Source organism: Gopherus evgoodei, chromosome 11 (genome assembly GCF_007399415.2).
Source record: "Gopherus evgoodei ecotype Sinaloan lineage chromosome 11, rGopEvg1_v1.p, whole genome shotgun sequence".
NCBI lineage: Eukaryota > Metazoa > Chordata > Testudines > Testudinidae > Gopherus > Gopherus evgoodei.
Window position 1 is genome coordinate 6,538,667 of NC_044332.1, and position 24,402 is coordinate 6,563,068.

Here is a 24,402-nt window from a genome sequence, read left to right on the forward strand (position 1 = left end):
CCAGAGTCAATACCCATAGTCTAACTCCCATGGCGGTTAAATTTAGTGGCCGGAGTCAATAGGATTGCAGCAGCCAGGGTAGGAAGACCTGGGCCCTCCCTGCTCCACCAGGTCTCAACCCAGGGCTCGCCACTTAGCAGGGATCTGCCAGAACCATGCTGACTGCTGTAGGAACAATGGCTAGTCTCTCCCTGGGCTACTTCCTATCATGACTTCTGCAGTCCTGAGCTAGACGTCTTTAGGATCTCCGGTCTCCTCAGGTTGTGCTGATCCCAGGGGCTCTGACCTCCAAGTGGTGCCCTCATGTACTTGGGTGTCTGCATGAGTCTCGGTGTCTCCGGCTCCCACAGTCTGGGGCTTCCACAGCTGCCAGGCTGGAGGCTTCAGCATATGTTCTTCCTCTCCAGCAACTAGACCAGACTGAACTGGGCTGCTCCTTCTTATACTGGTGCTACACCGTGAGCATGCCCAGTTTGGACATGGGAGAGTGGCTTCCTCATCCCACAGTGAGGAGTTAACCCTTCCCCGTCCAGTGCAGGGTGAATGCACCCCATCACACACACCAACCACCTTTTTCTAAATGGGAAGGAACAGTGTGGCCTAGAGGGCAGAGTACTAGACTGAGACCTGAGTTCTAGTCCTGGGCCTGCTGGGTGACCTGCTGCAGGTCACTTTGACCCTCTGTGCTTCATTTTCCCTCTTTGTAAAATGGGGATAATAATATTGGCCCTCCTTTCTACAACACTTTTAAGATGAAAAGCCTTACGTGTAAGCTAGGTGCTACGGCCCTTACGAGAGCACAGCTACAGCTGTGCGGTCTCCTGTGTAGCCACTCTATTCCTGCGAGAGAGAGCTCTCCCATCAGCATCATTAAACTCCCCCACCCCCACAAGCGGCAGTAGCTGTGTCAGCAGCAGAGCATCTCCCTCCAACATAGCGCTGTTTACATCGGCACATCTGTCGGTGAAACTTATGGCGGTCAAGGGTGTGTTTTTTCACACCCCGACGGACAAAAGTTTTACCAACAAAAGTGTAAACATAGTCTTAGTTTGGTAAAGGATCTCTTAAGCCGGCATAAGCATCAGACAGTGAAGTGTAAAATTCCACACAGGCCAAATAAATTAGATCTTATTGCAAAGCTGCGAGGGGCATTTTAAGGAGCAGAGGTGGCAGTGCCTCCTAGCTGTGGCTATCTCTGAATGATCCCCTGGCTGAAAAGGGGGATGCATGTTTGAGGATTCCATGGCAGCTGTTGGAATTCTCTGTGAAATTTGAGCCGAGCTCACTTCCCTGTAACTCCTCAATGAACTGCCAGTTGAGTTTCTCCTCCACAGCCCAGAATACTATGGTCTTGACCAAAAGATCACTGAGTTCAAAGGGGGTCTTTCCAGTCACTTCAAAGCACCCTGAAATAGACCTTGCTCATCTGATCCACACCAATATTGGATACCATTCCCATTCTCATTTACACACCCTTTAAATAAGAAGAAATGTGATCCACATTCTGCCCTCTACCACCCAGACAGCTCCACTGATGTGTCAGAGAGCAACATTCGATCCATAAATACAATTAGGCAAACCAGTAATGTCAGATCTGTAGCCAGTAGAGAAGAAAAGACACAACCAGAAACATAGGTGAGATAGATAGTTATGGGCTGAAAGAGTCATAAAATCATAGAATATCAGGGTTGGAAGGGACCTCAGGAGGTCATCTAGTCCAACCCCCTGCTCAGAGCAGGACCAACCCCCAACTAAATCATCCCAACCAGGGCTTTATCAAGCCGGGCCTTAAAAACCTCTAAGGAAGGAGATTCCACCACCTCCCTAGGGAACCCATTCCAGTGCTTCACCACTCTCTGAGTGAAAAAGTTTTTCCTAATATCCAACCTAAACCTCCCCCACTGCAACTTGAGACCATCACTCCTTATTCTGTCATCAGGTACCACTGAGAACAGTCTAGATCTATCCTCTTTGGAACACCCTTTCTGGTAGTTCCAGAGTCATCAGACCCCTTTTTAAAGACCAGTTGTATTTACACTGAATTTTGCTTTCTTGCACTTTCTGTGCTCTCTAAGATGCGCAAGACAAAGCGCCTGCTGTCTGTTCATCCCTTTGATTTTGATCTGGACTCAGAATATTCTGCTCAATCACGCCGTCAATCTGTGCAGCTTTCTCAAACTCCGGTCAACCAGGATGGCCACCAGGTACTGGGGAGGTGGTTGGGGACTGGTGTTCTCTTGTTCCTTGCTCCTGTCCTTTCTTCTCTTCCGCTGTTCAGCTGCTTGGCATTTCCAAGGGTATGATGTTGATTAGCTTCCCCCCCCTTGCTTTGTTTTCTGCCACATAGACCTTACTCCTGAAGACATGAATCAAAATGAGGATAGTGAATTGGGGTGAGGACTGGTGAGCTAGGATGGCAGGAGATTTGGAAAAGATCATGTTCTCTGGCCTCATTTTCTTCTGGGTTTAATTACTTGTTTTTAAATTGGCCCCTGCAGAAATCAGATATGTCTCTGTTTCTTTGCAATCCCATAGGAACATGGGCTCAGTTCATTTCTAGCCTCAATGGTAAGGGATAAAGATGGCTTCTTGTGGTTCCAGCCAGCTGCTCTCGCTGGAGATGGAGAGCAAGGCAGGCTGGGAATTGTAGCCCTTGTGCCCACAATTGTAATACTGAGTTCTGTCAAAGCCAGCGGAGGAAAGGAGTGGGAAATATGAAGACCCTTCTCTCCCTGTTCGGTGAGAAACCTGAAGAGAGCTGAAGTGCTTCTCTAAGCAGGAGAGGCATGTAACCAACCCATATCTGTTTTGTCTGTAATTTTGTTCCTGTGTTTACATTGAGACAGGCCCCTCTGGGCAGGAGCTGAGGCCATCTAAAAACACTGATCCATAAAGTCCTGACAGGCAAAGCTGTTCTTGTTGTTTGCAAAACTTCTTGGCCAGTCACAGCAAGCCACATGGAGACTGACCTTCTGAAAAACAGCGGGAATTGTATGGGTAGCAGAAGATTTCCCAAAGCTGAAAAACAATACTTTTGCATAATTATTGCATAACAGTTGTTCAGAAGAGTGCAAAACCAGCTTCATAATACATCGATACTTCTTGCAGTCATCAGTGGCTGTTACTCGCCATTGCAAACTGAGAGCCATTAGTACCGTAGAACCTCAGAGTTACGAACACCACAGTCACAAACAGACCAGGCAACCACACACCTCATTTGGAACTGGAAGTACACATTCAGACAGCAGCAGAGACCCAAAAAAAAAGAAAATACAGTACAATACTGCCTTAAACACAAACTACTAAAAAAATAAAGGGAAAGCAGCATTTTTCTTCTACATAGTAAAGTTTCAAAGCGGTATTAAGTCAACGTTCAGTTGTAAACTTTTGAAAGAACAACCATAATGTTTTGCTCAGAGTTACAAATGTTCCAGAATTACGAACAGCCTCCATTCCCGAGATGTCCCTAACTCTGAGGTTCTACTGTGCCTAGATTGAACAACAAACTGAATGACTGTGAAAGTCACACCTTGACATAGCATGTATAACATAAGAGATTCTTCTTCCTTCCCCAGACTTAAACCTTTAGAGCTATGCAGAGCTCTTCTTCATCTCCCACCAATAGAAGTTGCTCCAATAAAAGATATTACCTCACCCACCTTGTCTCTCTCATAAAAGATTCATGTATTCTACTCGATGCACAAAAAAAAGCAGCATCTCGTGCTTGATGTCCAAAAAGCAGGGTTTTCCTGAAATGTACCGAACTGACTTGCATATAGGCTAGTGATGTGCAAACCTCAAAAGTAAGGAGGATTGGTTCAATTTCTACAACAGCACAGATGTTTGGATGCTGATTTCAGCGTTAATTCACACCATCCAGACTTCATGGAGTTGCAGGACTGGATAATCCATTCTTGCTTCTGGTTAAGTCAGAAATACCGAGTTGCCTTTTTTATTTTTTTCCTGGTACCTCATCATTCTCCTGGGTAGAACCAGGAAGTGCTGAGAAATGTAACAATAACATTTTATTTTAAAAGTCAAACAAACCTTGGAGTTTTCAAACTCCAAAATAAGTTTGATAAAGCTTTTGGGGCAAACATGTAGGTTGGTTCTAGCCTGTATTTGTGAAGGACACTGTGCTTGTAGCCTATGAGAAAATGATCTCTTTAAGAATCATCTGCATATAACCAAGGTTTTGGGAGCCTCATTACTGTTTAATCAGTAGGAGGACTTGACATTTTAAAAACATAGACACATGGGCTCAGATTTTCCAGGATGCTTAGGGGATTGTGATGCCCAATTCCAATTAAAACTAATGGCAGTGGGGTGTACAAATCCCTTAGGGAAGACTAAAAAATAACCTGCAAATATTTTGCTCGAAAGTGGGTTATGGGGAAAGGGAACACACTGCTCATTTATAGGTACTGACCCGTGTCCTCTCTTCTCAGTCATTCCTGGATTTCCCTGATGCCAGCGAGGACACCTCCCGGAAGGAGACAATGATCGCTGAAGCAGACCTGGCTGCAGTGTTCCACCAGATTCTTCAGGAGCAGGGACAACATATGACCCCTCCAGAGCAGGAGTTTAGTACCGAGGTCCGGCTGACAGTGAACTCACGAAGGAAGAGCCTGGAAAGGAATCCCAAACCTGGTAAGCTACGCTGACCAGTGTCCTTCTGTCCCATTTGAGGAAAAACAGCTGGACCAGCAGTTCTAACAGAATGGAAACGTTAATGGTTCCAGGCTCTTAAAAAACAAGTAAACTACTAAAACACAGAGGGCCTGACTTTCATGACTAGGTGCATAACCGTACATCTGATTTGCACATGCAAATCAGCTTACGCAGCTAGCTGGTCATTTGGGCTTGAGCAACTGATCATCCTGACTCCAAAGCAAGGAATGCCACCTACCGAATCATCAGCCTCACTCCCTACAGCGCTCTGGGCTGTGCTAAGAGGTCTCTCAGGCCTACCTTGCTTAGCATGTCAGATGAAATCAAAAGCCAAAGTAGCCTTGCTTCAGGCCTGAGCGCGGCCACGTTTTAACTTGCTCAGCCAGATCCCCATCTGGTGTAAATCATCCTAGTCCTAATGAAGTCAGTGGAGCACTGCTGATCTTCACCAGATGAGAATTTGGCCGCCGTGGCAAAGCAGGTGCTCAGTTGCTTATGGCATGATGACAGCTTTTGTCCTCGTTTTCAAGTTGTGCACCAAATGTACTCATTTAAATTGTACTGTCATGCTTATAAACCTGTTTGGGGAGATTTCCCTGGCTCTGGAGCCCTGTGCAATCAAACCCTCTCCTGAGGGGATCAGGAGTTTATGGATACTATAAGTACTCTAGCGAATGAGATTACGGAAAACAAATTCTTCTATCACTAATGTGCTTTCTCCTACCAGGGTAACAAAGCAAAATGTGCGTGGTGCATAGCTTAAACATGGGTCGTCCTAAAATATAATCTCCCATGTATTTTTAATGTGTTGGCTGGATTTATTAACACCCAGGTGACTGCGACCACTGAGATTAGCTGAGCTAGAGGTAAATAAAATGGAGGTACTATATAGAATAAAAATAACACTTTGGAACTGACTTAAAAAGCATTTAGAAAGGCTTTCATTCATTTCTCCCAGGTTTGAGGCCTGATCCAAAGCGCACTGAAATCAATGGAAAAATTCCCTTTGACTTCATTGGTTTTCGGATTAGGTTTTCTGAGCTTAGCTCCCAAGACTAGTGAAAATGTAGACTCTGTGAAATCCTTGGTCCACCCATGGCTGTGGTTATTCACCCTTCCCTGCACTGCCCCGACATCTTGTTCTGGAGAGGTCGCCTGTGGGGATAGTTTCAGTCCTGGGTCTTGTTACTGAGACTGCCAGCAGTGGTGCCAGTTGGACAAGTAGGTAAGAACATAACATAAGAACGGCCGTACCAGGTCAGACCAAAGGTCCATCAAGCCCAGTATCTGTCTACCAACAGTGGCCAATGGCAGGTGCCCCAGAGGGAGTCAAGCTAACAGGCAATGATCAAGTGATCTCTCTCCTGCCATCCATCTCCATCTTCTGATGAACAGAGACTAGGGACACCATTCTTTACCCTTCCCAGATAATAGCCATTTATGGACTTAGCCACCATGAATTTATCCAGTTCTCTTTTAAACATTGTTATAGTCCCAGCCTTCACAACCTCCTCAGGCAAGGAGTTCCACAAATTGACTGTGTGCTGTGTGAAGAACTTCCTTTTATTTGTTTTAAACCTGCTATCTATTAATTTCATTTGGTGACGCCTAGTTCTTGTATTATGGGAATAAGTAAATAACTTTTCCTTATCCACTTTCTCCACATCACTCATGATTTTATATACCTCTATCATATCCCCCCTTAGTCCCCTCTTTTCCAAGCTGAAGAGTCCTAGCCTCTTTAATCTCTCCTTGTATGGGACCCTCTCCAAAACCCTAATCATTTTAGTTGCCCTTGTCTGAACCTTTTCTAGTGCTAGAATCACTTTTTTGAAGTGAGGAGACCACACCTGTACACAGTATTCGAGATGTGGGCGTACCATGGATTTATATAAGGGCAATAATATATTCAGTCTTATTCTCTGTCCCCTTTTTAATGATTCCTAACATCCTGTTTGCTTTTTTGACCGCCTCTGTGCACTGCATGGACATCTTCAGACAACTATCCACGATGACGCCAAGATCTTTTTCCTGACTCGTTGTAGCTAAATTAGTCCCCATCATATTGTATGTATACTTGGGGGTTATTTGTTCCAAGGTGCATTACTTTACCTTTATCTACATTAAATTTCATTTGCCATTTTGTTGCCCAATCACTTAGTTTTGTGAGATCTTTTTGAAGTTCTTCACAATCTGCTTTGGTCTTAACTTCTATCTTGAGTAGTTTAGTATCCTCTGCAAACTTTGCCACCTCACTGTTTACCCCTTTCTCCAGATCATTTATGAATAAATTGAATAGGATTGGTCCTAGGACTGACCCTTGGGGAACACCACTAGTTACTCCTCTCCATTCTGAGAATTTACCATTAATTCCTACCCTTTGTTCCCTGTCTTTTAAGCAGTTCTCAGTCCATGAAAGGACCTTCCCTTCTATCCCATGACAGCTTAATTTATGTAAGAGCCTTTGGTGAGGGACCTTGTCAAAGGCTTTCTGGAAATCTAAGTACACTATGTCCACTGGATCCCCCTTGTCCACATGTTTGTTGACCCCTTCAAAGAACTCTAATAGATTAGTAAGACACGATTTCCCTTTACAGAAACCATGTTGACTTTATGAGTTTATGTTTTTTTATGTGTCTGACAATTTTATTCTTAACTATTGTTTCGACTGATTTGGCCGGTACTGATGTTAGACTGTAATTGCCGGGATCACCTCTAGAGCCCTTTTTAAATATTGGCGTTACATTAGCTAACTTCCAGTCATTGGTACCGAAGCCGATTTAAAGGACAGGTTACAAACCTTAGTTAATAGTTCCGCAACTTCACATTTGAGTTCTTTCAGAACTCTTGGGTGAATGCCATCTGGTCCCGGTGACTTGTTAATGTTGAGTTTATCAATTAATTCCAAAACCTCCTCTAGTGACACTTCAATCTGTGACAGTTCATCAGATCTTGAGATGTGGACCTGTCTCCCTCAGGAACCAGGCTGAGACTGCCAATGAATGTCACATAGATGAGGGAAGTAGCTGCTAGATAGAGCTCAGTCAGCAGTCACCTGGGCTGGATTTGAACCCGTGAATATAGCAGTGAAAAGTTCCCTAGCCCATTGGCATTCCGCTAAGTATTCCAGCCTCCTCCCTCTAAGATGCTTTTCACTGTGTGATAATACTTTTCCCTATAAAGCACCTTTTCAGTGAGGATCCCTTAATTAAGTCTTGCAAAAACCCTCAGAGGGACGATTCCTAGTTTAACTGACTGGAAGGCAGAGGTACAGAGCAGTACAGTACATATACATAGCAAGAGATGGTTCCTGTATGCTCTGATCATTAGACCACGCTCCCTCCAGAGTGGCACAGAAATTGTAATGTCAATCCTGTTTGTTCTGGGCACTCGAATTATTTTAAACTGGGTTTCAAGCCCCTCTGATGTATGTGCACTCTTAAGTGTTACCTATGGATAACAACCCCTCCTTTAGGCCTGAAGAGAGAGTTGTCTTTCCACGCCTATGTGATTCAGTTCACTGAAAATAAGGGATTTCTGACACACTCCTTGAATGGGCTCAGGGGTGTTCTATCTAAGCGTTTCATAGCTTCCTCTGTGCTGGCATGAAAAGCCCTCTAACTTTGTTATCTGAAAGCTTGGCGTGGTGGGTATAGGACACTATGGTTATTCTAGGACACTATGGTTATTCTAGTGGAGGATGTATTCGCTTCTGCTTTGAATAAGCTATTGCTGTTAGAGTATCCACTGCCATAGTTTGGAAAGGGAAGAGCTTGACAGCTCTTCTAATGAGGCATTATGGTGTGATTTATTTAGCAAGTGTGTGAGCGTCTGGTCTGAGGGACTGATATAAAGTCCACTGAAGTCAGTGGGAGTCTTTCCGCTGATTTCCCTGGGCTTTGCACCAGGTCCATGGTGTTCTGTAAAGCTATTTAGTGCTTTTTCCTAATATTGTTGCTATTTCCTTTTTCACTTCTCCCCGTCCATCCTTCCACGGGCTTTTCCTGAAACCTAAGATCATAATCCCTGCCCTGAGCCTCCAGTGACTCGAACCCGTTCTGTCCCCAAAGGCAGCCCATGGAACGAACGGCACCGACCCCAGTACTCACCAGATATGGACACCTCCGATGAGGATGTAAAGGGAGCCCAGAAGATATCTGTCTACCAGCCCTATCACATGAAACGCCGAAACAGAGCCTCCTCCCAGGAGAATATAAACCACTCTGGAAATCAGGTAACAAAGAGATTTTAAACCATTCCCAGTAACTCATATGATCTGTTCCATGGCTGAGACTCTGCAACCTAAGTCACCTTTGAAACGGAATGGTTCAGGCAGATGGGTCTCATAAATGGTGGCTCCCGTACAGTGAAATACTAATCTTCTCCAGAGCTGGATCAGCTGCTCTGATGGACAGTGAGGGGGCAGAGAGAGCATGCTGTATGCAGTCAAGAAAGCAACTCCAACTGCCTGTAAAACCAAGGGATCGGGGGCACTCCAGCCACACCCACTCCTCCCCCCACAAGCCCTATGCTAGGGGCCAAGAACGGTGTGGCCTGGAGAAGATATACCAGATCCACACAGAGCAGAGAGTCCACCACTGCAGAGACAATCCCCAGAGGCTGGCTGAGTTGGTTTTGCAGCCCCTTTGCATTGCCGGAGTAGTGAAAGGAGCTATCACTTTGGCTATGTCCACACTACCGCGGTAAGTCGACCTACGCTATGCAACACGTAGCTGGAGTCGACGTACCCTAGGTTGAGTTACCGCAGGGTCTACACCACTGGGGATCAACGGGAGAAAATCTCCCATCGACTTACCTTATTCTTCTCGTCGGGAGTAGAGTACAGGAATCAGCTGGAGAGCGATCTGCAGTCTTTAGTAGACCCGCTAAATCAACCGCTGGTGAATTGTTCTCAGAGCTTGGATCCTGGCTCTAGTGTAGACCTGCCCAGAGTCTAGGATCTGTCTTTTAAGGTGTTTTCCTGATACCATTTTATGGCCGGCTGGCACCTAACTATTCCTATCCCATGCGGCATTGTGGGCCACATTCTGCTCTCAGACCCAGAAGGGCAGCAGGTTGATTCAATTGTGGGTTGCACCAGTGTAACTAGGTGTGGCTCCGGAAGTGCACATTTACAGCTATCAATGCTCCTGAGTTATGTGCCTGGGCGGAGAGAGACCAGATCCTTCTGTCTCTGTCCCCATTTTTACCCGGAACATCGCTGTGCCTATCGTCATTGCCCCACTCCATCCTCTTCACCGCCACGTTTTTTTCATTCAGCAAGAAGAGGAAATGGAGTTCTACTTCACACTCCATTTAGCTGTAATAAAAAGCCCAGCCTGTTCCATTTATTCTATAAGCTGCCTGTAGTTTCCTATGCACCTGAAAAAGGCTTTACTCACGTGAATGGATCAGTGCTTTAGGAGCAAATGAAGACTTGGAGTGGAATAGCTGCTCACCTTTGTGATCCTCTTCTTTTGTAGCTCTTGGAGTGTTCCAGTGGCAGTCGGAAATGGTCACTCTGACTTGTTACATGCCTTTGATCTGTGATACCAAGGGGGAAAGCTGCAAATGTTGCTTATTTTAGGGTGTGGGGGGGAGGGAATTAGATATTCCCTCCCTCGCCCCAATTGAAGGTTTTAAACAGATTACAAAACTGCAGGTTGATTCAGCAGAAAACCTTGCTCAGCCGCTAAACAAAAGCGCGCATTGGTGTTTGAACAAGCCAACATGCAGTTAACATACAGGCCAATTTCCAAGCTACGTTTACAAGAAGTGGACGTATCTGGGTTTTTTGCACATCCTAAAGACCAGTTGCACTCAGTGGGCATCTAGGGGTGGGCAACAATTGGGCAATCTGACCCGAGGAGCGTTAAAGCTGAGGCTTACATGTTGAAAGCTAGTTTTAATCGATACTGTGCTTTCCTTCCTCTTCCTAAATTCCTTCAGTGCATATCGCCATTACTGACTGGCCTTCATTTTACATTAAATGATAAAACATGAATCGAATCAAATACATGTAGCCACATGCAATGAACATAGCACGTTACCGTGAGCAAGTAGGGCCAAATTCCGCGTTCATATACAGCCACGCTGGCTTATTGACTTCAAAACAATTCTTGGATCAATGTGACAATTTATTGAAAAGGGACAGATTTAAACCTAAAACCACACATTTACTACAAAATAGCTTTTCTGGAAATAACTAGAAAATGTGAATTATAATAACCTCTAGCTCCTCTGTAGCACTTTTCCTCAGCAGATCTCAAAACAGCTTAGCAAAAAGAGGGCAGGATCCTGATCCCCATTTGATATATGGGAAACTGAGGCACAATGGGACTTGCCCAAAGGGCCACCCAGCAGGTCAGTGGCAAAGCTGGGAGTAGCACCCAGGTGTCCTGACTTACAGCCACCTGATTTATTTACTAGGCCACGCTGCTTCCCCGTAACCAAAAATCCTAGGGTCCAACCCACAGCATCAGTTTTTAGGTAGAGCTAGCCAAGAATCTTTGACAAAACTTGCAACTTTGGCAAATATCTTCATAAAAATTTACTACAAATTTCAATGGGAAAAAAGATCTGATAATTTCAACAACTGTTTTTTCAAAGAAATTGCATCTTGTTTTTCAACCAGCTCTACCTGCTTGAATACACATTTCTGTTTTTTAGAGGAAGAATTGTTCAACCAAATATTATTTTCAGGCCAAAAAGCCTCTGAGGGATAATGAGGAAAAACCAGTTTTCATATTGGAGAACAAATGGGCTAGCCTGAAAAAGCAATAAGCTGGTATCACAAAGCTCACCCGGGATCACCACTGACAAAGCTCTCCAGAGCAGCCTTTAAGCCAAAGGAGTCAAACTTGTCTGCCTATAGCAGTCAGGAAATCTAGCAATATAATGCCCATCAGTAAGAGTCTTGCAATATTGTCCTAACGTTTATTCATAACGTCCTAGTCTAACTGCGCTGATGATAACATAGAGAGGCCAACTTTCTAATGTCTGAAAACTGGATGCCCCTGCCTCACCTCTTGCCCCTGAGGCCCTGTCCCCTCTCTTCCTCCAAGGCCCCGCACCTCCCTCCGCCTCCTCCGCCCCTCACTTGCTGCTTTCCCCCCCAACTGCAGCATGAGCAGCCCCAAGGGACTTGCAAATTCCAGCTCCAGCAGGCTGGCTGCGAGTGCAGGTCAGAGCACTGCGGCCACACAGGAGCAGCCAGGCAGCCCTGCTGGCAAGATAAGACGCAGTCTCCCCCCACCTCCCTTTGCGCTGCCTGCCCTGCAGCCCCCTTTTCCACCCTCTCGAATCCTCCCCACCCTGAAACTACCTGAGAGTGCGGCATAGGGAAGCGCCGGCTGGCAGGGCAGCTTGCATTCCTTCCCTCCTGGGGAATGTTCTATGCCTGCTGAGAGCTCCTTACCCCACTAGCCAGGGGTCCCTGCACTCTGTCTCCTGCCATAGCCCCGCAAGCCAGGCTCTGCAAAGGGGCCACCTGTGACCCAAGCTGGTGCATGTTGCCATGGGACCTGCCACTTCAGGGATGGGTAACAAGCTGCCACTACCCCCTCCCATTACCACCACCGCCACCCACAGTAACCAGACTTTTAGTGTCCAGTCAGTACATCTGATTGGACTCTGCCAGGTTCCCTTTTCAACTAGACTTTCTGGTCAAAAACTGGACACCTGGCAACCCTAAACCCACAGTAATGATGACTCCTTTGCAGATAATTGGGTTGATCCTACAAAGCTGATCCTACTTAGTCCTACCACGAGTGCAGGGGACTGGACTAGATGATCTCTCGAGGTCCCTTCCAGTCCTACAATTCTATGAAACACCATCATAAAGTATTGCCAACCCCAAGTGTTCAAAAAATCATACAATCATTGAGTGTAAGGCTAGGAGGAACCACCTCATCTCCTTTATAGCACAGGCCCAAGAATTTAATCAGTTAGTTACCTCTGTATTAAACCTCATAACTTGTTTCTAGAACAGCATCCAGTCTTAATCTGAGATCTTCAAGAGACAGAGAGCCCACAATTTTCTTTGGGTAGTTTGTTCCAGGGGTCAATCACCCTCACTGGTAAAATAAACCAAAACAGAACTATGCCTTATTGTAGTCATAAGTCAGGGCCCCAAAATCATGACAGTGGCTTAAAAATCACGAGATTCTTAATAGAAGTTGGGGTGGAGGATTCCTGCTAGGCCTCTGGTTTTTTGAGTCTTTGAGGGCAGGAACTCTCTTTCAGGCTTTTTCTGCCTCCCTGAGGGCTAGAAACTTAAAATAGAGATTCTTATGTAATCACCAGAATCCAGGAGCTGGGGCTTTAAGGAAAAACATTAGCAATCATGAGATTTATGAAAAGATTATGAGAGTTGGCAACACTGGAATAATGGATGAACATAGATGGTCCCTGTTTAGGGCCCGGTCCTTCCCCCATTGAAATTGGTACTAACACTCCCACTGGCTTCAGGAAGAATAGAAACCACCATTGTAATTTATTTTTATAACAGACTATTTACTGGTTCTCCAGTTTCCCTCCAAAAATTCTCCTAGTCCTGGTTTTCTCCTCAAATGTCTTTCTTCATATCTTTCGAATGTTGGCACAATTTAGGGCTGGTCCAAAACCCCAGGAAGTTAGTGGGTATTGAATCAGGCCGGAAGTGACAAGGATGCATAATGGATGAACCGGTCTTCTGAGATACTTGTATGTATAATACCCTTGTTGCCTGTTCCCAATACAGGGAAAAGAGCTGATACCATGTGCAAATGCCAATTGAAAGCAAAGCAAACAAGAAACTTAGGGGTCCCTGAATTAACCAACCCCCCAATTTCTGGAAGGTTTCAGATGTCTCCTGACCCTTCAGAGGATAATTGAGGATTTGGCAGCATAAATTGGTGTAAATTGTCCTCAGCTGGTGTCAAATTGTCCTAGCTCCGTTGAAGTCACCAGCTGAGGAGCTGTCCTCTACTGTCTAGTTTGTGTTTTAAAAAAACTTTTGTGCTGAGCACTTGTCTGCCAGCCCTCGTCATGCAGCCAATACAGCAACATTACAGCTCCAAATGGAGATTTATGGTGGACACACCAGCCTGATTCTAACTGGTGCTGCATATACTAGGTTCTAATAAATTGGGCAAAGCCTAAGGACTAATCTGATTGTACCTTCAACTTGCCTGTCTGAGTCGTTGCAGTTTTACAGCGTGGTTCTGTGTAACTGTATTACTACTGAAATTGCTCAGTAGACCCACTATAGCGCTTGGGGCTGAAATGTGCTTTGTTACACTCCTGTAACCTCAATGCCCTGTGTGGGGTGGGGTGGCTGTAACTGGGGGCACAATCTGGGCCCTTGGGAGGGTTTTGCTCTCGGGGAGAGAGTGCATCAGCGTAGAGGCTAACCCAGGGCAGATCTACACTACCCGCCGGATCGGCGGGTAACGATTGCTCTGTCAGGGTTGATTTATCGCGTCTAATCTAGATGCGATAAATCGATCCCCGAGCACTTTCCCGTTGACTCCAGTACCCCAACACGGTGAGAAGCGCAAGCAGAGTCAACGGGGGAGCAGCAGCAGTTGACAGCGCCATGAAGATGCCACGGTAAGTCGACCTACATATGTCGACTTCTGCTATGCTATTCTCGTAGCTGAAGTTGCCTATCTTAGGTCGATTCGCCCCCGCTCCCCTAATGTAGATGAGGGCCTAGTCTCACTTCATGTTGTGGCTAGCTTGTACTAAAACTTTCAGAGCTTGGACAAACAGCCTCTGGTATCTCCAAGGAGCCCTTTCATTGGCATTATAAATTTATATATGGGTTCTTTTGTGATCTGACCTTTCTAACCCAATGTATTGCCTCATCAGAGCAGCACCACCACTTGGATTGTTAACATAAGGACGTGCGGCTTTGCCTTCTCTTCTGGACTCCCTTCTCAAAGCAGGTGGTCAAGCTGTAGCCTTATGTAGAGTAATGAGTTACTTTAATTATACACCCCAAGGTGAAGGCTTACACCTACTTTAACCTGTGAGAGTTCAGCCGCCAGATCAACTACAGTACAGAGGTTATCAATGGAAGGGGAACCCAATGACGCATAACCGAGATTAATGGGTATTCTTCCTTTAATTATTGCTATTCTTAACCAACCAAACAACAATACACATGAGTCTGGCAAAGGAGAGAGAGTACAATACAGAATGTCTAGCATTTGCCCAGCACATACCATCCTTTGCGAAAAGAATGAGATTTAGTCATCATCCTTGGCATCATCCTCACCACCACCATCATGGTAATCACCAGTGGTCACCATCCTGGTATCTCCCAAGGCAGGCAGGCCAGGATACAGATTTTACAATGACGCCCATTGACATTTGCATGTATTTATGAAAGTTTTATCCCCATTTCCTTATTTGAACTTCCACACCCCAGTACTTTTGGGGTGTCCCATTTCCAAAAGGCGAGCTTGTTAGTTCCCCTTGACGTCACTTTATCACAATAATCACAGGCAAGTCACCTTAGAGACGTTTTTAACATTTCATCCCAGCTACTAAGAGTCATCTTGTGACGTCTACTGAGCTCTCATAGATGTTTTTATCCAAACTCAGGAGTTATTTTCAAAACATCAGCATATCACAGATCTTGACACAAGCTTAGTGGGTTTACTATTAATTTACTTAACGCTAACTTATCTTTATAATTTAGCAAATATCTCCTAAGGCCTAATTTGTCTAAGCTAAATATCTTAGCCTGTAGGTTTCTTGCATTTCAGCTTTAAACCTTAAGCTATCTTCTATCTATTACCTATCGGGTACATCTCTTATATCCATCTCTTTTAATGGATTAATTTGCTACAAGCCTGCTTATTGCCCCTGGTGTGATGTAAGCGCTGGTCACATCAGACCCAACAGTGTTTACTGAGACTTTAGAAATTATTGGATTACTGCCTCTCTGTGGGTTTATTGCTACTAAAGGGGCTTTCTAAAAGGATGATAATTACAGTACTCTGCTCTGAAGTACCCGTTTTTTTACATTCATCTACTGAGCTTACTTTATTCTTTTAAACAGACGCAGTCACTCCAAGTTCTTGTGAGGATCTAATTAATTATCTATTAACAAATACAAAAGCAACATGAAAAGGAAAGAAAGAAGTGGTACAAACATGCACACTTCTCTTTCTTGTTTCATGTTCTGGCCATTCATCTTTTAATAGGATGCATCTGATGAGAACAGGGTATGATGTGGAGAAGATATTCTAAATGGAAATGACAAAGTTTTTTCATCACTTTTTTCTTACCTAAAAAAAAGGCTTTTTAGAAGAAAATGTAATTATTTAATGAAGTATTGGTTTCCTTTGAAATGTTCGAATTTTTTTTATTATTATTATTAAATAAACATTTTAATTTTGGCCTTTGAAAATCAAAAAGTCTTTGTCTTTGATTTTCAATGTATGAGTTTTCTGTCCTCTCTTCTCCACTGGACAGACCAGCCAAAAATAAATACATAAAACTGGAAAACGTTTGGGTTTTGAAAACCAAAAAATGAACATTTTTCATTTAATTGAAAAATCAGAAAATTTCAAAGGAAGCACTTCTTTGTGTGGTTTTCCATTCAAAAATGTCACGGCGAATAGTTACCTTCTTTCAAGCATTTCCACTGGTGTATTAGAGAGAGGCTGATGTGGTGCTAGCCAGCTGAAAGGTTTATCAATGGGAAATGGAACCTATGCCAGACTTTAATCTGACCATGAAATGATTTTCTTTCTGACACTGTTCACTGGCCCAGGGGCAGTAATAATGGAAAGGCTCAGGGAACACTGGCAACACAGTGGAGCACACAATGTCCTGACTGACAATAGGCAAACGCTGCCTCAGGCAAGCTGCCCTCCCACCCTATCCTCTCTCTGATATTGGCATTTCCAATCCAAGTTTGCTGTGAAGACTCAGTAGAACAAATCCAAGGGCATTTGAAAGGTGTATTATTTTTCCTACCTCATTCTATGCTAAGCCCCTTGACTTGTACTCTTGAGTAGATAGATCTATGCCAATAACTGGGGTTTTGGTTCACTGGCAATTTTCTGGAAACTCGGGGAGACAATGGTTTAGGCCAACCCGAAAACAACTTTTAAAAAAAAATTGTCAAAATGAGAAGTTGAAAGAAGAATTCGTTTCAAAACGTTGAGTTCAACCCAAAATGAAAAGTTGGGTTTTAGTTTGAAGCGGGGTTTTGGTTTTTTAACAGTTTAAATCGTTTAGATAAAATAGAAATTTGGAACTGGAAATCATTTCAAACTGAAAAATCAAACCGAGCATCTCAAAACAAAACCTTTCCGTTTTTGCTACAATATTTTTTCTAGTTGACCGAAACAAGATGATGAAATTGACATGAATTTGTGAAATGTTTCAGTCAACCCGAGTCTGCATTTTTCTTTGCAAAAAAAAGTTGTGGCTGAAAAATGTGGCCAGCTCTATTCTGGATTCCCTTAGGCCCTTTGGAAAAACGCACCCATTGTCTTTCTGTTAGTGATCTGTTCTGTATTTCCTGCTTAGCCAGGCGGCACCGGTGGTGGGCTCTGTTCTCTGCCATATTCTCCATTCTGTTGATTTGATCTGCCCTGGACTGTATTCTGGTACTGGTGGCAGGGCCTGTTCTATACTGTATCCCTTTCTCCTCTCCCGTAGATATTTGAACTCAACAAACGCATGTCAGCTATTGAACGCATGCTGAACCGTCTGGAGGAAAGAATCTTGGTGCACTCAGAAGAGGTAACAGTGCCGAGGTGGGGAGGCTATGCACAACAGGCGAAAGCATTTCCTTTTGCAGTCTCCTCAAACTCCTTTGAAGCAGCTTGCATTGCATCGTCAGGAGACGTGACTCCCAGTTACACAGGCAGTAGACAAGAAATCTGCTGTACAACACAGCACTGGGGAGAAGAGGTGCTTCTATTGACAGAAGGTGTATCTAGGAGGTGGATAGCGCTGCCGGCTGCATCAGTGAGTATGTGTGCACTGCAATCAGGAGTTCCAGGCAGGTTGATAGGGAGGCAGCCGCGCCACCAACCATTCTGCTACACCCGTTCTAGCTTGATTAAAGCTAACGCTGTATGCCTGCTGTGCTGGCATCTCCCGATTGCAGTGTAGACACACCCAGTAAGCCAGGGAGCCCTGCATGCCACAGAAGTGGTGGCTAAAAGACAGGGATGAAGTAGTTTGTTTAAATACTCGGATGTTGATTGCACCAATAGACAGACTAACATATAACCCAACTCCCAAGGTGCTTAGTTCTGTCCCTCCCTAAATGTACACCGGGACCCAGCACCTGCCACAAGCTTCAGTCTCTCTGGAGCTTCCTGAAAGAGGAACAGAACTTTCTGCCCAGGAGGGCACAGCACTGGTTGGTGAGTGTGCATCTTTCGATTGATAGAAAGGTCCTGGAGCTGCGTGAAAGCTAATCTGATTTTCAAATGGCAGATGATTCCTCTTTTTAACCATTTATTTTAACCTTTTAGACCCTTGTCATTTTCCAGCTTGTGAGCCTCATCGGAAAACTGAATGTAATGGAAAATGAATGGTTATCTAGCATGCCAGGGGTGTTCTGACAGGTGCTCAAATTAGCTCCTTCAGTCCTTTCTCTGCACGAACAAGACTGTTTGTTTTATTTATACTGGTCTAAGCAATGTTCCTATATGTTTGTAAATGCTTCCAGAATGAATGAGAATTCTGGGGTTACGACACAGGAATCAATAGCTATATTAAATGTAATAATCGGTGTGTAGTGAGTAGCAGTTTCTAACTGAGAAGGATATTTGTCTTTTCCATTATTATTGTCCTTGTTTTGATGGCCATCAAGGAAGATCAATTTAATTTTAAATTCTATTGTGACATTGAATCAGCTGGTATATCGGTAGGTCACTTAATGCTAATTTGAGTTTCCAATTGTAGAATATTTATGCATTTTGCTTCCTTTACATGGGATCGTGCAGTTAATTGATATGACATTTGATAGCTCAGTAGAAGGGACAAAAACAATTTTGAAGATTCATGCAGGTCTGGCTTGAATGGAGGGTAATTTTTCCCTGGTTAAAATTAAAGATGGGTTCAAGCTGAAAAGTTTGGTGCTTGCTCCAGATCCAAATGTCATCAAAATTTAGAGGTGTTAGGATCCAAGATTTAAATGCAGTGCCTCTCTGGAACAAAGAAAATTACTTACCATTGTTCAACTAGCTCTGCTGGGTTGGTCTTTTGATTTTTGTTTTTCCTTGGTTGAAAATTTTTATTTTTTTTTTCAGCACAAATTTGAATACCAAAATATTTTGGTAAAAAACTGAAATATTTTGATTCGGTTGGAAATGCTGCCAGAAGGCATCATGGGAGTTGTAGCTTGTGTTCCTCATGCTCCTATGCTCTTCGATAGGCCAGGCTCCCCGGCCAGACTAATCTTCCATGATGCACCACACTCTTCCCTCTTGCAGAAGGGAAGCAGTGCATCATGGGAGCCTGTGGCCATGCTGCATCTAGTGACAGCATCGTATTTCAGCATTTGGGTTTCGGCAAAAATAATCAGTTTTTTTACAAAAAAATCAGAATCCTCTGCAGGAGATTAGTCAAAAACTCGATTTTCTGTCAAAAGTTTTGATGGAAAATTTTCAACCAGAAAATTTTGTTCAGAGGTCAGTTCTTTAGGACAGGCTGCTCCAAGTGACTAGGCTGGTGACTGCCCAGCTCAGGATCTCATAGCACTATGTGCTTCTCAGTCTGGATTCTCAGATCAAGCTAACTTATTGTGGGATACAACCTGCCGCTTGTGTGCTCCAGCTTGTATTTGTTATGTGGCTTTAAACTGCATGAAGATAGTTTGCCCCTGAGTCATCCATCCTACACGTGAAATCTGACATGGAGTCATACCACACGTGGAATCTCATGCAGGTCCATGGGCTGAAAGACTCCAGGGTCCAGATGTTTGAGAAGATGAATGGTAGCTCCTAAGTGGTGATTACATAACCCACCTCCACGGAGTGTGGCTCTCTCTCCCACCCTAGTGGTTGGATCCCGTGGATATTTATGAGTCTGTACAGCCAACTCAGGTAGAAGTTTATTGTTTTAGATCCAGAGGTCCTGGGTTTGAATTCTGCTACCGACAGTCCACCCAAGAGCATTGCATTACATTTGACCTAATAGATGACCGAATAAACCCTCTCTCTTTTATCTTTTTGCTAGCATAGCCATGTCCCGGGAAGCCTTAAGATACCAACAACATTCCAATTGCATGAACACCAACAGACTGAGAATTGCTTGCTTTTCTACCTCTAGTCTCCGGCCCCTGAGTCCCACACTGATCCTGATGTGGAAGAGGAGGAATTGAAGAGGAAGCTGGAGGAGTTAGCCAGCAACATCAGCGACAAAGGAGTTTCTTCTGAGGAAGAGGAGGAAAAGAGAGAGGATGAACCAAAACCCAAATTGAGCTCCTCCAGCAGTGACCCACCCAGTGATGCTCAGAAGGTAGCATGCTTCCTACCCTCTAAACTCAGTACCATTCTCACGCCATTCTCAATGTTTCCATTTATGTTCCTACTCCTCCCTCTGCTCTTAACATCCTGTAACTGCACCACAGTGAAGTACCTCTTGGCTTTTCCTAAACCCCATCCTGGGCACTCGATGTTAGTACCTAAGATCTTTGCCTTTTCACCCTGGCTGGATGCTTACATTGGGGACTAGAGCAATTGTTCTCAATCTCTACCATACTGGAACATGAACGAACACACACACACACACACACACACACACACACACACACACACACACACACACACACACACACACACACACACACCCCGGCTTCCCTCTCCCATTTAGCAATAAGGGAAGTGCAAGGTGGTCCCAATCCGTCCATGGGCCCCAAGTTGAGAACCCATGACTGAGGGTGGTTCATAAACCAACCCACAAATCCCCTAGCCTGCATTTCAGGTAAACCATTCTCACAACTGAAGCCAGGAAACTACCTGCATTTTTCCCCTCCCTAAGTCTAATAGGACACCAAAGAGTGTGCACACTTTCTGCTCAACAGAGACATTTGTCTGGGTTGCTGGGAACAGCAAACGCTTTGCTAAAGTGTTAGTGCAGAGAGTACAAAGCCCTCCCCACTTCTTTGGGGGTGGGGGAATGTATAATGGTGAAATCCTGCCCCCTGCCTTTAATGCAGAAGACGGGTGAAAATATGGAAGATTTGCTCACCGTTTTGTGTGCGCGCACAGTGGAGAACCTCAGTTCATTGGAGGCCTCTCCCTCTGATGTTCATTTAGATTTCTGCAGCATCAGGGATCGTGGCTTGGGAAGGGGGAGCTGCTCTCCCCAGCAGCAGCCACTTGCAAACCCAGAGGGGTTTCCCTGTGTAAGATAATGCCAGCACTCTGCCCTGTCCAGGGGGCTGGGCGTCAGTGAGGTGCTGTTGCAGTAAGGGCTAGGGCGGGGGTCTGGTCTGAGATCTGGCTCAGTAATAGCTGTCAGGCGCTCTATAAGCGGGCAGGGCTACATCAGGGAAGTGCCAGAGGGGCTAGAACGCAGGAGCTTCTGTCAGCTGGGCCTGTGCTAACCCACTGGGCTCAGGGTACATCTGCACAGGAAAAAAAGAAGACAACCCACAGCAGTGAGTCTCAGAGCCCAAGTCAACTGACTTGGGCTCCCGCTGTGGGACTACAAAGTGCAGTGTAGGCGTCCCACTCGGGCCGGAGCCCGGGCACTGAAAACTGGTGATGGGAGAGGGTCTCGGAGCCCAGATTCCAGCTTGCACAGGGACGTGTTCGCTGCTCTGGTTAGCCCACAGTGCGAGTCTGAATCGTTGACCCGGGCTCTGAGACTTGCTGCTGTGGGGTGGTTTTTTGAAGTGTAGATGTCTCCTGAGCAGCCTCCGGGGACATAGCTCCACTTCTCCCATCCCCTCCTCCTGTAGCAGCCCTTCCCAGAGTCCCAAGCAGATTTTGCCATCAGACTGCAAAAGGGAGCAGGGTGACCCGCACATTTGGCGCCTCTTGCTGTGTTGTGTCCTGCACTGCCAGTGAAAGAACTGGAGCCCCGGACACGGATGGTGCCATCTCAGTAGGGACACTCAGTGTTACTGAGAGCAAATCCAGGCCCCTCCATGGTGGTGCAGATGCTCTTAAAGCAGAGGTTCCGTTAGGCAATCGAGCTGGATGCGGGGATCCTGTGTGCAACAGCCCTGCTCCATCTCTGCTTCCTGAAGAGCAGGTGAAGGGCTGGTGGCTGGGCAGGACCTGAGGACCTGCTGCTGAGTAGATCCTCCAGTCTTCAGGAAGGCCTGCCTAGACTAGCTAGGAGCCCTCATAGGGAATTACCCAGTGTCCAGCCCACCCTGCGCTGGGCTCAGGCCCACGTGTTGGCCTGGCAGTGTACGTGGTACAGGGGTACCTCAGTGATGAAAAGCCCCAGAATAGTTTTGCAATAAATCCTTCCTTGTCCTGTGTGGTGTATTGAACTTTCGTGGACTGGAATCATGTTTTTACACCTAGAAAGTAGATGTTCCATTCAGCACTGGAGCTAGGGCAGTGCAGAGACGCTTACTGGCTTAATCCACCAGATACAGAGGTCTCCAGGCCTATTCTGCAGGAGGAGGGTCATTCATTTGGTGTTCTTATTAAGCTGAAAAGCCCCGGCAGACAGAGGCGTTCTGCGCTGTTAATACACTAGAACCTCTCCTTTCAGTCCCTTTTCAAAGAGATGAGCTCACAGGTCTTTTTTATCCCTAAATTGTATGACTCAGTTGGTCTGTGTCGACAGCTCTGGTGATGAGTAGTTGATGACAACCCATAAAGGATGGAAGTGAGTCAAATATTAATTAAAGGAAGAAAGAGCTTGTTCCTTGTGTATTCTGCAGGCCTTGCACAAGTTGTTCTTCCCTTCTGAGGTGTTCCATTAGAACAAAACAGAGAGGTCAGAATTCCTTTGGGTTTTAATGGTTCCTTTGGCTGGCTATCTGTGTTGTTGTTGTGCACTTTGACACTTCTCCTTTTAATGAGCAGCTTCGCTATCAAAGGAGCGAGGCTGGGCTGTGTTGCACATAACTGCTTGTGCAAAGCAGCTTTCATCTGCGTGATCGGAGAGTCTTTTATTTCTCCATGAGGCCTTTTTCTCTTTGTTCATCTGAATCCGGCAAGAAGACCCTTGGCTGCAGAGATGTAAATGACTCAGAGCCGTGGCGAGCGGCGGTACGGGGCGCCTGGGCTGAGTTTGTGTGTGTGCGCTAGGGGAAGATCTGTCTCCCAGCCCAGAGCTGAAGTTAAATTCTAGGGACATGTCACATGATTACTGCATGCACTCCTTGGGGTACAGCTTGCTGTTCTCTTCTTGACAATCCCCCAGCAATATGCTGTACCCTCGCTGAACGGCTCCTTGCCAGAAAACTACTTAACAGAGTCCCACATTCTCTCTTCAGGGACCAGGTTGCACCTCCCAGATTCTCGTGGTGCATCTGCACTGGCCTGGGTCCATTTGTATAAATAAGAGCAACTTTGGGTCTGCTCTAACTTTATGTCAGCTGGCTACAATCTCATAAGACCAAACCCCAGTCACAAATTGGCAAACACAGGTGCATCCTAGCCCCAACATACGCTCTGCACTTGGGAGTAAGTGGGGGGTCAGTTGGTGTAGAAGCTACCTGAAAGCTCCCCTTTGCAAAGGAATTATCAGGTGGCTCAATCGGACCAGATCCAGGAGCACAAAGTGGCTAGACAGAGAGAATCTGGCTGTAGAATAGAATTTGGCTGCATGCTTAGAGTCAAGGTATCCCAGAAAGCTTTGCACTTCTGCTTGGTCGACAAACAGGGCAGTAGCAGATACAGAGCCTGTGCATTTTATTGCCCCGACGGTCATTACAGATATTTAGAAAATGCTTCTTGTTAGAAAACTCTGTGTCCAAGAACAAACTTGATCTCAAGCTGCACCATTTGGATCTGGACTCAAAACACCCCAAAATCTTGATGAGTCTCCATCACGGTTTTGATTCAATCCATGCTAAGACAATGGGGCCACTTGCAAAATTCTGATCCAGATTTGCATTTCCAATACTCCTAAAGATTGGATCTGGGTTTTTTAGTCAACTCCATGTCTGCTCAGGAAAAGCCTCACAAAAGGAAGGAACTGTCATAAAAACAGACTCCTTTTTCTGTGAAAAGCAACTTGGAAAAGACAGATTTCTGTTTCTGCCCACAGGTACACCACAAAATATCAAATGGACAGAGTTAGCCACCTCCTTACTAAATGCTGTGCCAGGAAGCATGTTTGTCTAGGATGTTACCTTGTAAACACACTTGTTTGTCTCTGCCCATGGTGGTCATATTGCGTCTATCACCATGGTATCTAGGAAGTTATCAATAGGGAGTAGAATGGTGTCTTTCTTTTTACTGTTTTTAAATGTATCAAAATACAGGGCTGACTAGCTTGATCCAGAAACAAGTGGGCACGGTACAAGCCTTATCATACAGCTCTGATAACACTCCTCAGAAGGGTTGCTCTTAGGTTTCAGCGGTGCTGAAATAATATGCCTTTTCCTATCCCCACAGAATCTGGACAGTATTGATATCCAGGATCAGACCCACGGTACCATGAAGCCGTATGTTGCAATTAGACACTAAGCACTCTCTCTGTGCAGCATTAGAACAGACCAGTTAGTAAGATCAGCACTACCCTAGGATACAGCTAGGACGACGCAGGGAAAGAAGCAGAAAAAGGAACATTTTC

The 24,402-nt window shown here is 45.2% G+C and overlaps 1 protein-coding gene across 11 annotated transcripts in view; it reads left to right on the forward strand.

Moving 5' to 3' along the window:
- The window catches only part of MLPH (melanophilin), an 88,991-nt gene that overhangs the window by 44,232 nt on the left and 20,357 nt on the right, over positions 1 to 24,402 (forward strand). For 4 of the 11 annotated variants that reach the window (XM_030580637.1, XM_030580631.1, XM_030580632.1 and 1 more), the window contains exons 7-11: positions 2,076 to 2,204; positions 4,449 to 4,650; positions 8,688 to 8,905; positions 17,335 to 17,418; positions 19,963 to 20,151. In XM_030580637.1, the coding sequence (XP_030436497.1) occupies positions 2,076 to 2,204; positions 4,449 to 4,650; positions 8,688 to 8,905; positions 17,335 to 17,418; positions 19,963 to 20,151 (822 nt within the window). The remainder of the gene's footprint in view (positions 1 to 2,075; positions 2,205 to 4,448; positions 4,651 to 8,687; positions 8,906 to 17,334; positions 17,419 to 19,962; positions 20,152 to 24,402) is intronic. The other 7 variants (XM_030580642.1, XM_030580634.1, XM_030580636.1 and 4 more) reach the window with 6 other exon arrangements.